The sequence below is a fragment of the Sciurus carolinensis genome, chromosome 2 (assembly GCF_902686445.1).
Source record: "Sciurus carolinensis chromosome 2, mSciCar1.2, whole genome shotgun sequence".
In the NCBI taxonomy this organism is placed as follows: domain Eukaryota; kingdom Metazoa; phylum Chordata; class Mammalia; order Rodentia; family Sciuridae; genus Sciurus; species Sciurus carolinensis.
This window is the reverse complement of record NC_062214.1, coordinates 189356216-189368965: the sequence shown is the minus strand read 5'-3', so window position 1 is coordinate 189368965 and position 12750 is coordinate 189356216. Positions and strand designations below refer to the sequence as shown.

The following is a 12750-nucleotide window of genomic DNA, read 5'->3' as shown; positions in this document are numbered from 1 at the left end:
GTGATCAGACCACCCAGGAATGTCCTCTTCATATTTGTGCAAAAGAAGCCTTCTTGCTCACTGGCCCTTTGTGCACACTGCTTCTGTGATTTGACATTGTGAACAAAACCAGGACCTAACAAACTACAGTCAAAGAGGCTGAGGCGGTGGACAAAGTCAGATATTCCAATAGCAGTTTTCTTGGCTTCCACTAAAGTGGATTTGCTGTAATGATTTCTTACTTTCTACAGTCTCAGATATTTAGACTGTAGCCAATAGTTTAAGCAGAACAAAATACAAATACTCACTTTCTGATCTGCTCAACTGATAATAAAACTCAGTACATGTGTTCTGCCAAAGTATACTGATATTTTCAACTATTCATTTTTAGCCAAAAGTAATTTTAGTAAATTCTTATGTCTTTGACTCTGTTAATCTCAATTGGTGATTTAAAGGCATAGTAGATTTTAAGTATTGCAGAAACTACTCTCAGGTAAAGTATTTCCAACTAAATTTGTTGGTTTGTTTTTTTGTTGCTTTCCATTGATTATGTGAATTTCATACTAAAAATTAAACAACGGTTTTAATGCTATGAACAATCAAACTCATTGAACCAAATCCTGTGTCTTTGTACTAGAAGAATTATAAGTACTACCCTGTCAATCAGAAAATGCAGTGAAGAATTTAATAATCTACTCAGCATCAGTTTTTTCCTTCAATATTGGTTTGATTGTAATACAGACGTTGCCACATTTGTTCACCAGCCTTCTCTCACTGATGATCAATACTGGATGCTTTATGTTTATGGGAGTTAGGGTTTGTTCGTTCCCTCAAATTATTCTTCAGGAACTTTGCATTCTGTTTTAGCAAGTTAAACTTGGGGAGCACTCTAGATTTGCTCTGTGATTTTAAATAAGGTACAAAGAAATGAGGGGTACATTGCCACTTCCCAGGTTGTGCTTCAGGGTTCTCTTACCAACCAGTAAAATAGTCTGTGGAGATTGTTGTTTCTGTTGTCACATGTATTTTTCCCATCCCTGCAGGAGGTAGTATATACTCTATCATTGTATTTTTACTTTCATGTGCTTCCATCTTGTTTCAAAAAATAATTTAAGGTAATTGTATAGAAACCATACGGTAAGATAAAATAAATAGGAAAAAAACAGGACAAGGTGAAAAAAGATAGAAATAAAAATAAAAATGTTGCTGGAGCCAACAGTTATTACTGGATAAATATATATAATGAAGTTTTGCGTGTTGTTAATGGAAAACCAATTTAACTCTAAAATTTCAAACAGCTGACAGAAATAGGGAAACAGTGGTAAGTTACATTCTACATTTACATCATAAACTAGGAAAAGTCATTAGTGAAACTGACCATTTATCTAATTTCATTAAATAAACCATTTTTTACTGCAGGCAAGTGAACAAGATATCCTTAAATATCTGATTAAATGGGGAGAGCATCAGTTGATGAAAAGAATAGCAGACAGAGGTAAGTTCAGAAAAATAGTTTGTCCTGTATTTCAGTGGTGTCTGCTGTGATAGTTCCTTTTTCATGACATATTTTAGTAATTTGAGTTTTCTCTCTCCTTCTCTTTGTTAGTGTGGCTAAGGATTTGTCTCTTTTGTTTACTTTTTCAAAGAACCAACTTTTTGTTTTGTCAATTTTTTGAATTGTTTCTTTTGTTTCAATTTCATTGATTTCAGCTCTGATTTTAATTATTTTCTGTCTTCTGCTGCTTTTGGTGTTGTTCTGTTCTTTTTCTAGGGCTTTGAGCTGTAATGTTAGGTCATTTAGTTGTTGACTTTTTATTCTTTTCTTGAATGCACTCCATGCAGTGAATTTTCCTCTTAGTACTGCTTTCATAGTGTCCCAGAGATTTTGATATGTTGTATCATCATTCTCATTGACCTCTAAGAATTTTTTATCTCCTCCCTGATGTTTTCTGTTATCCATGCTTCATTCAGTAGCCTATTATTTAGTCTCCAGGTGTTGGAGTAATTTCTGTTTTTTATTTTGTCATTGATTTCTAATTTCAATCCATTACGATCTGATAGAACACAAGGTAGTATCTCTATTTTTTTTTGCATTTCCTAAGGGCTGCTTTGTGGCATGACATATGGTCTATTTTTGAGAAGGTTCTGTGTGCTGCTGAGAAGAAAGTGTATTCACTCGTTGAAGGATGGAATATTCTATGTATATCTGTTAAGTCTAAGTTATTGATTGTGTTATTGAGTTCTACGGTTTCTTTGTTTAGTTTTTGTTTGAAAGAGCTATCCAGTGGTGACAGCGGTGTGTTAAAGTCACCCAGAATTACTGTGTTGTGGTCTATTTGATTCCTGGAATTGAGAAGGATTTGTTTTATGTACGGGGATGCACTGTTGTTTGGGGCATAAATATTTACAATCATTATGTCTTCCTGATTTATGCTTCCCTTAAGCAGTATGAAATGTCCTTCTTTATCCCTTCTGACTAACTATGGCTTGGAATCTACTTTATCTGAAATAAGGATGGAAACCCCCACTTTTTTGCTGAGTCTGTGAGCGTGGTAGGTTTTTTTCCCATCCTTTAGTCTGTGGTTGTCCTTATCTATGAGATGAGTCTCTTGAAGACAGCATATTATTGGGTCTTTCTTTTCAATCCAATCTGCCAGTCTGTGTTTTTTGATTGTTGACTTTAGACCATTAACATTCAGGGTTATTTTTGAGACATGATTTGTATTCCCAGTCATTCGGGCTTATTTTTGGTTTTTAACTTGGCCTGGTTTCTCCTTTGAATGGTTTTTCCTTTAAGGTAGTTCCTCCCTTTGCTGACCTACATTGTTTTTCACTTCCTCCTCATGGAATATTTTGTTGAGAATGTTCTTTAGTGCAGGCTTTCTATTTGTAAATTCTTTTAACTTTTGTTTATCATGGAGTTTATTTCGTCTTCAAATCTGAAGATTAGTTTTGCTGGGTGTAAGATTCTTGGTTGGCAACCATGTTCTTTCAGAGCTTGAAATATGTTGTTCTAAGCCCTTCTAGCTTTTAGAGTCTGGGCTGAGAAATCTGCTGATATCCGTATTGGTTTCCCCTTATATGTAATCTGCTGCTTTTCTCTCGCAGCCTTCAAAATCCTCTTTATTTTGTATGTTAGGCATTTTCATTATAATATGCCTTGGTGTGGATCTGCTGTGATTTTTGTGCATTTGGTGTTCTGTAAGCCTCTTGTATTTGATTTTCCAGTTCATTCTTCAGGTTTGGGAATTTTCTGATATTATTTCATTGAATAGGTTGTTCATTCCTTTGCTTTGTATCTCTGTGTCTTCCTCAATCCCAGTAATTCTTAAATTTGATCTTTTGATGATGTCCCACAGTTCTTGGAAGTTCTGTTCATGATTTCTTACTATCTTCTGTGTTTGGGCAACTTTATTTTCAAGCTTAAATATTTTGTCTTCATTGTCTGAGGTTCTGTCTTCCAAGTGATCTAGTCTGTTGGTGATGCTTTCCATTGAGTTCTTTATTTGGTTTATTGTTTCCTTCATTTCAAGGATTTCTGGGTTTTTTTGGTTTTTGTTTTTGGGTTTTTTTTTTTTTTTTTTTTGAGAATCTCTATCTCTTTGTTGAAATGATCTTTTGCTTTCTGCAGTTGCTCTTTCAACTGCTTATTGGAGTGATCATTCATTGCCTGCATTTGCTCTTTTATCTCATTCTTTGCTTCATGAATCCTTTTAATTATGTGTAATATGGGCTTCTTTTCTGACATTTCTTCTACCATGCTGTCACTGGATTCTATTAATATAGAATCTAGGTTTGTTTGGATCATCTTCTTCCCTTGTTTTTTCATGTTGTTCATGTATCTTCTCCTCTAGCAATGTAGATCTTGGGTTTTGCAGTTTCCCCCCTGTAGGCTTATACTGACCCTATAGGTTTCCAAAACCTATATGCAACCCTAAACCAAATAGCCTCTATGAATACGTTAACAATATTGTCATAATAAACAGAATGAGTTCAATTATTATCTACAGTATAACAAATAGATTTGCAGTAAGGTCTGCAGTTTCCAATGGAGGACAAGGAGGTTGGGGAGGAGTATAGGATGTAGCTGTTAATGGAATAAGAAAAGAGTATATAGAAGTTCTAGATCGTAGAAAGAATGAAAGTGTAATCAAAAGAAGTTTGTTGTTAGCATGAGAAAAGGGAGGAAGAGACTGAGGAAACAGGTAAACAAAAGGAAAATAGAGTAAAGAAATAAAACTTAAAATTTTTCAAAAAGGAGAAAAAGTACATAACATAATGAGAAGCTACTTTAAAAATCTACACTCCAACAAAATAGAAAATACCAAAGACATCAGCAAATTTCTAGAGACATATGATCCTCCCAAACTGAACCAGGAGGACATACACAATTTAAACAGATCAGTATCAAGCAATGAAATAAAAGAAGTCATCAAAAGCCTACCAGACAAGAAAAGCCCAGAGCCAGACACATTCTCAGCCAAGTTCTATAAGACCTTCAAAGAAGAACTCATTCCAATACTTCTCATAGTATTCCATGAAATAGAAAAAGAGGGAACCCTACCAAACTGATTCTATGACGCTAATATCACCCTCATACCCAAACCAGACAAAGACACATCAAGGAAAGAAAATTTTAGACCAATATCTCTGATGAACATAGACACAAAAATCTTTAACAAAATCCTGGCAAACCACATCCAAAAACATACTAAGAAGATAGTGCATCACAATCAAGTGGGATTCTTCCCGGGAATGCAAGGTTGGTTCAACATCCGGACATCATTAAATGTAATTCATCACATCAGTAGACTTCAGGTTAAGAATCATATGGTTATTACAATTGATGCAGAAAAAGTGTTCAACAAAATACAACACCCCTTCATGCTCAGAACACTAGAAAAAATAGGGATAATAGGAACATACCTCAACATTGTAAAGGCTCTTTATGCTAAGCCAACAGCAAGCATCCTTCTTACTATAGAAAAACTGAAAGCATTCCCTTTAAAAACTGGTAGAAGACAGGGATGCCATCTTTCACCACTTCTATTCAACATCATCCTTAAAATACCAACCAGAGCAATTAGACAGACTAAAGAAATTAAAGAAATACGAATAGGAAAAGAGGAACTCAACCTGTTATTATTTGCTGATGACATGATTCTCTATTTAGGAGATCCAAAAACTCCACCAGAAAACTTATAGACCCCATAAATGAATTCAGCAAAATGGCAGGATATAAAATCAATGCATAAATCTAAAGCATTTTTCTGCACAAGTGATGAACATCTAAAAGGGAAATGAGGGAAACAACTCCGTTCACAATAGCCTCAAAAAAATAAAATACTTGGGAGTTAATCTAACCAAAGTGGTGAAAGATCTCTACAATGAAAACTACAGAACATTAAAGAAAGAAATTGAAGAAAACCTTAGAAGATGGAAAGAACTCACATGTTCTTGGATAGGCACAATTAATGTTATCAACATGGTCATACTGCCAAAGGTGCTATACAGATTTAACGCAATTCCAATTAAAATCCCTGTGATGTTTCTCATAGAAACACAAAAAGCAATCATGAAATTCATCTGGAAGAACAAAAAACCCATAATAGCCAAAGCAATCCTGCACAGGAAGAGTGATGCAGGAGGTATCACAATACCAGACCTTAAACTCTACTGTAGAGCAATAATAACAAAACGGCATGGTATTGGCACCAAAATAGACAGGTAGACCAATGATACAGGATAGAAGACACAGAGACATACCCACATAAATACAGTTAACTCATACTAGACAAAGGTGCCAAAAACTTACAATGAAGAAAAGATAGGTTCTTTAACAAATGGTGCTAACAAAACTTGAAATCCATATGCAGTAAAATGAAATTAAACCCCTGTCTCTCACCCTGTACAAAACTCAAAATGGATCAAGGATCTAGGAATTAGGCCCGATACTCTTCACCAAATAGAAGAAAAAGTAGGCCCGAATCTCCATCATGTTGGCTTAGGACCAGACTTCCTTAACAAGACCCCCATAGCACAAGAAATAAAAGCAAGAATCAATAAGTGGGATGGAGTCAAACTAAAAAGTTTTTTGTCAGCACAGGAACCAATCAATAATATGAAAAGAGAGCCTACAGAATGGTAGAAAATCTTTTCTACAAACACTTCAGACAAAGCACTCATCTCCAAAGTTTATAAAGAACTTAAAAAACTTTACACCCCAAATACAAAGAACCCAATCAATAAATGGGCTAAGGAAATGGGCAGACATTTCACAGAAGATGATATACAGGTGATCAACAAATATATGAAAAAGTGTTCATCATCCCTAGTAATTAGAGAAATGCAAATTAAAACCACCCTAAGATTTCATCTAACTCCAATTAGAATGGCTGTTATTAAGAACTCAAGCAATAATAAGTGTTGGCATGGATGTAGGGGAAAAGGCACACTCATCCATTGCTGGTGGGGTTGCAAATTGGTGCAACCACTCTGGAAAGCAGTATGTATGGAGATTCCTCAGAAAACTTGGAATGGACCCACCATTTGACCCAGTTATCCCACTCCTTGGTTTATACCCAGAGGACTTAAAATCAGCATACTAAGTGATGCAGCCACATCAATATTCATAGCAGCTCAATTGACAAAAACTAGATTGTGGAACCAACCTAATTGTCCTTCAGTTGACGAATAGATAAAGAAACTGTGGTATATATACAGAATGGAATATTACTCAGCCATAAAGAAGAATAAAATTATGGCATTTGCTGGTAAATGGATGAAGTTGGAAAATATCATGCTAAGTGAAATAGACCAAGCCCAAAAAACCAAAGGCTGAATGCTTTCTCTGATAAGTGCATGACAATATGTAATGGGATTGGGGGGGAGGGCAGGGGGAAGAGAAGAATGAAGGAACTTTTGATAGTATAGAGGAAAATGGGGTAGCGGGGAAACAGAAAGATAGTAGGATGAAACAGTATTACCCTATGTATATGTATGATTACATGAATGGTGTGAATCTACATTGTATACAACCATAGAAATGAAAAGTTGTACCCCAAAGATTTTAATAAATAAAAATGAAAAGGGCCGGATATGTAGCTTAATGATAGAGCACGTCTGGGTTCAATCTCCAGTACAAAAAACAAAAACAAAACTTTTCATTTACTGAGTACCTTCCAAGCACCAGGGAGCCTATGGGCTGCATTGCTATGTTATTATCTTATTAATTTTTGAATTTCATGAACTAAATTCAGAGAGACCAAATAATTGGCTCATGGTTAATGGTGATGATGACGTTTATAATTGAATGCTGCTTATATGCTCAGTGCTTTGCTTAGTCCTTCATATTGTAGTTTCACTAAAAAAAAAAGAAAGAAAGAAAGAAAGAAAATTAGTTTGTCCTAAATTGGCATGCCTAAGTTTTTGGTGGTTTTTTAATATTTCCAAAAGCCTATTGGAATACATGCTTCATGTCAGTTATAAAAATAGACACATTGGTAAAAAGAAGTTTCCACAATCAGAAAAATACTTCAGTGGAGTGGGGAATAGGCTAGTAAAATATACATTAGAAAGTTCCATTTTGCAGTTTTAGAAAGTAACTTTTTATTATGTGTCAATGTGGCTAATAATATATGTTTAGTAATTCATAGAAGTATTAAAATGAAAAGTTTCATAAAATGATTAAAGTATTATAAAAGTATATTGTTGCCAGGTGTCGTGACACATGCCCATAATCTCAACAGCTCTGCTTGGGAGGCTGAGGCAGGAGATGACAAGTTTGACACAAGTCATGGCAAGTTACTGAGACTCAAAATAAAAATAAAAAAAGCCTTAGGGCATAACTCAGTGGTAGTACACCCCTGGGTTCAATCCCCAGCACCACACACACACACACACAAAAAAATATATATATATATATACACACACACACACACACACATATGTATATATGAAAATGTTCTGGATTTAGATAGTATTCATAGATGCACAACAGTATGAATATACTAAAATATACTAAAAGTCACTGAATTGCTGTGCTTTAAAATGTTTAAAATTTTATTTTAAAATGTTATGAAAGGTAAAAGAATACATTTGAATGACTTCCAGCTGGTATGTTACATAAGTAAGGGTAGCATCATCTCACATGGGAGATAAACTTTTGACTTTGGCAACTTAGGATGCTCTAGCAGTCTTTTATTTGTAAGCCACTCAGTTCCTCTTAAATCATACAGTATTGTTTTTCTCTATGAACCCAAATCAAAAAATTTAAATTGGAAAAATTAAATAGGTTTCCCTTTTCTGTCATTTTTCTTTCTTTCTTTTTTTGAGGTGGGGGGTACCAGGGATTGAACTCAGGGATACTCAACCACTGAGCCACATCCCCAGCCCTATTTTGTATTTTATTTAGAGACAGGGTCTCACTGAGCTGCTTAGTTCCTCACTTTTGTTGAGTCTGGCTTTGAACTCGAAATCTTCCTGCCCCAGCCTCCCAGACTGCTGGGATTACAGGCATGTGCCACTGCACCAGGCTTCCTATCATTTTTAAATAGATTTATCTGTTTACTATTTATTGTGGTACTGGAGATTAAAACCAGGGGCACTCTCCCACTGGGCTACACCCCCAGCCCTTTTTATTTTTTATTTTTTATTTTGAGCCAGGAGTCTTGCTAATTTGCTTAGGCTGGTCTCAAACTTGTTATCCTTCTGCCTCAGAATCCCAAATTTCTTGGAATTACAAGTATGTACCACCTCGCCCAACTGAATATAGATTTATTTAGATTTGATTTATAATATGTTCTAATTTGTAACCATAAATTTCACCTATTTAAAATGTTCAAGTAAGTGATTTTTAGTCCATTTACATAGTAGTTCTGTCACATTTTTAAATAACATAAACATTTTGTGCTAATTCAAAACTTTTTTTAAGACAAAGAATCTTTATATACATGTATATGTATGTTATATATATGTTTTTAATATGGCGCTCAGAATCGAACCTGGTTCCTCACTCATGCTAGGTGAGTGCTCTATCACTGAGCCACAACCGCAGCCCCTCAAACCTTCTTAACATGCTGTTGCACGAGTATTAGGGAACAAAACCAGTCCTCCTGTTACATTTGTCCTAATTTATTTTCTGTGGTCTGCAAAAGCTACAGAAATCTTTTCTTCAGATTTGAAATTTAAAATATAAAAACCACTACAGTTAATTCAGACATCTTTTCAAATGCCAGTGTACAGCCTATTCTCATTTACAGATTCTGTATTAGTGAATTTATCTACTTGATAAAATGCATTTGTATCCTCAAAATCCACATTTATGGCACTTTCAAAGTCACTAACAGACATGCACAGAGCTGCAGAAATTTGAGTAGTCTGACAAGCACATTTCCAGCTAAGTCCAACAAGGCAGTGACATCTCACCTTATTTCAGATCTATTGTAATCAAGGGTTCTCTTCACAATCTACTTTGTGCCCTTTTTCACATTTTTATGTTATTTTTTATGTTTTTATTAGTGTTCTCACTGTTTGAAGTGGCCCACAAGCATGGCGCTAAAGAGTTGTCTAGTGTTGGCTATGATGTGCCTTCTGGAGCAAATACATGTGTGAGAAAAGCTTCATTCAGCATTCATGAGTTAGAGTGCTGCTGACCACGAGTTCAGTGTTAATGAATGAATAATATAAACTAAAGGGTCTTTAAACAGAAACATAAAACAAGGTTTTATCTTAATCAGTTACCCAGAGACAAATAGGAACCTAACCCTGTGCTTCCCCTATGAGCAGTGGTTCAGTATTTGCTAATCCATTGTTTTTGTCAATATCTCATAGAGCATAACTATCACTAATAACAAGAATGGGTTGTATAAAACTGCATCACTCTTATAGGCCGTAAGTATGTTTACTAATGTTAAGGCTGGTGATGATGAGAGGTCATATTTGGGGGGACAGATAATAAGCCTCTTCAATGGATAAAATTTCCCTTGAAAGGCATTCAGATTGGATTGGAATGGAGCATCCTGCAGGGATAGTAAGAAAGCTAAGCAAACCACACCTTTGTTTCAGAATCACTTCTATGAAGGGTTCTGCCCATTAAATATTTGAGGAGTTTGTGTAAGATTTCATATGAAAACACATTGCCATCCATGTCTTTTTTTTTTATAACAATACCTTATGTAAGTATGAAGCTAAATCACAGCAAAGCAAAAGAGGAAATACTTCTACCACACACTTAAAATTTTATTTTGAATGATTCAGAAAAAAACTTAGCTTCTCAAAAAATCACACATACACACACATCACAATTTAAGAAAGTTTATAGAATATAAATATATGTATTTATATAAAAATAGTTTATAGAATATAAATATGTATAAATATGTATAAATATATATATGCAAAAATCCAGCATTTACTGTCATGAATGATAAAAATCTTATTCAGTGTAAATTTTTAAGGAATTAAGAGAGCCCTTTAGGTTAAAAGCAAGATTAAATATTTCTAAAATTATGGTTTTTTTTTTTTCTTCCTATCTCTATCATAAGCACATAAATAGTTCAGCTCTTCTTTCACTAATACCCAATACAGAAACCTTTATTCTGTGCTCTCAACAGTGGACATACATTACATGTCAAAGATCAAAGGGTCTACTTACCTGCAGTAATATTCCTTTGTTACAGAAATTTAGATTCTCATAAAAATCTTGAAATTTGGGTAGAATGTACATTAGGTTTTAGTCCTTTGGGTACTGCATGGTTAATGCTATAAAATTGGTATTAACATATATAACCTCCTGAACATATTGATAACCTACCATGATGACTTGCAATGCCCTATTATACAAAAACTGGTCACAAAATTGAGAAAACTTAAGGAAAAGCCCTTGATCAGATTAGATGTTAATAAGATTGTCATCTTTTCTCCCTTGAGTTAGTATACAAAGAAGAATTCATTATCAGAACAAAACAGTCCAAAAGAATGTTACTGTTCTGTGGACATCATGCTTTATTTTTGTCTAAGCACATGTTTATTAAATAAGCTCATTTTTTAATTAATTTTTTAAGTTTGTTCTAGTTGGTTATATATGACAGTAGAATGCATTTTGACACATTGTACACAAATGGAGTATAACTTCTGGTCCTCTGGCTGTACATGGTGCTGAGTCACGCCAATAGTGTAATCATACATGTATATAGGGTAATAATGTCTGTCTCATCCTACTGTTCTTCCCATCCTCACGCCCCTCTGCACAATCCAAAGTTCCTTCATTCTTCCCTACCTGCCCCCCACCACACACACACACACACACACACACACACACTGGATCAGCATTCACTTATCAGAGAAGACATTCGGCCCTTGTTTTTGGGGGATTGGCTTATTTCACTTAGCAATGCCATAATTTCATTCTTTAAGGCTAAGTAATATTCCATTGTGTATATGTACCATATTTGCTTTATCCATTCATCTATTTAAGGGCATCTAGGTTGATTCCATAGTTTGACTATTGTGAATTGAGCTACTAAAACGCACTGATGTGACTGTGTCTCTGTAGTATGCTGTTTTTAAGTCCTTTGAGTTTAAACTGAGGAGTGGGATAGCTGGGTCAAATGGTGATTCCATTCCAAGTTTTCTGAGGGATCTCCATACTGCTTTGACCAATTTGCAGTCCCACCAACAATGTATGAGTGTACCTTTTTCCCCACATCCTCGCCAACACTTATTATTGCTTGTGTTCTTGATCATTTCAATTCTGACTGAAGTGAGATTATCTTAGTTTTTTACTTGCATTTCTCTAATTGCTAGAGATGATGAACATTTTTTCATATATTTGTTGATTGTATTTGTTCTGTGAAGTGTCTGTTCAGTTCCTTGGCCCATTTATTGACTGGGTTATTTGGGTTTTTTGGTGTTGTTTTTTAAGTTCTTTATATATCCTGGAGATTAGTGCTCTGTCTGGGGTGCATGTGGTAAAGATTTTCTCCCACTCTGTGGGCTCTCCATGTTTAAATAAACTTCTTATAACAGAAAGATAATTGATTTACAACCCTTCTTAAAGCAGATGTACTTAAGTACATAAAGTGATACTGGAGAAGAAAGCAAGCCTGTCTGAAAATTTGCATTTGGTTGTATACTTCTCATTTTCTGTCTCATAGAGCCAAACTTATTGAGTGGTACTGCGCACAGTGTGAACAAAAGAGGTGTTAAAAGACGAGACCTGGACATCGAAGAGCTTAGAGAGATCCTTTCTTCTCTCTTACCTTTTGTGCGAATTGAACACATCTTACCTATAAACAGTGAAGTCTTAAATGACGCAGTAAGTGTCTTTCTTTTCCCTTTCATGGAAAGAAAAATGCTAGGCTTGCTTTAATCACTGTGAGCAATCTCATCTAATAAAGTATTGGTAAATTTCACAAGGACAGAAGCAAAGATCTGTCTTATACAACATTGTGCCCCCAGTGTCTGTCGCATAGTACAAATGAATGTTTGGTGAATGAGAGTCAAGTGGATAAATAGGTGGAGCTTTTGTAGGACCCATGATTTCTGAGGGGGTTAATTCAATCATCTATCAATGTAGATCACATGTATCCTTATTAAAAAAGGAAGAGGTAGAAATTGCCTCTGGAGACTTCTTTAAGAACAGCATTAAGTCAGAGAACAGAAGGGAAATTCAAAGTATTGATTGACCTTCTGAGATTATTTCAGGTCAGTTAAAATTAATGGAGCTGATTTATGTATTTTTAAAATATTTTTTAGATGTTGATAGATCTT

General features: G+C 34.9%; 1 protein-coding gene across 2 annotated transcripts in view; it reads left to right on the top strand.

Annotated features, from left to right (window-relative positions):
• Positions 1-12750, top strand: part of Btbd7 (BTB domain containing 7) — a 107876-nt gene that overhangs the window by 79271 nt on the left and 15855 nt on the right. For both annotated transcript variants that reach the window (XM_047538604.1, XM_047538605.1), the window contains 2 exons: positions 1399-1474; positions 12135-12295. In XM_047538604.1, the coding sequence (XP_047394560.1) occupies positions 1399-1474; positions 12135-12295 (237 nt within the window). The remainder of the gene's footprint in view (positions 1-1398; positions 1475-12134; positions 12296-12750) is intronic.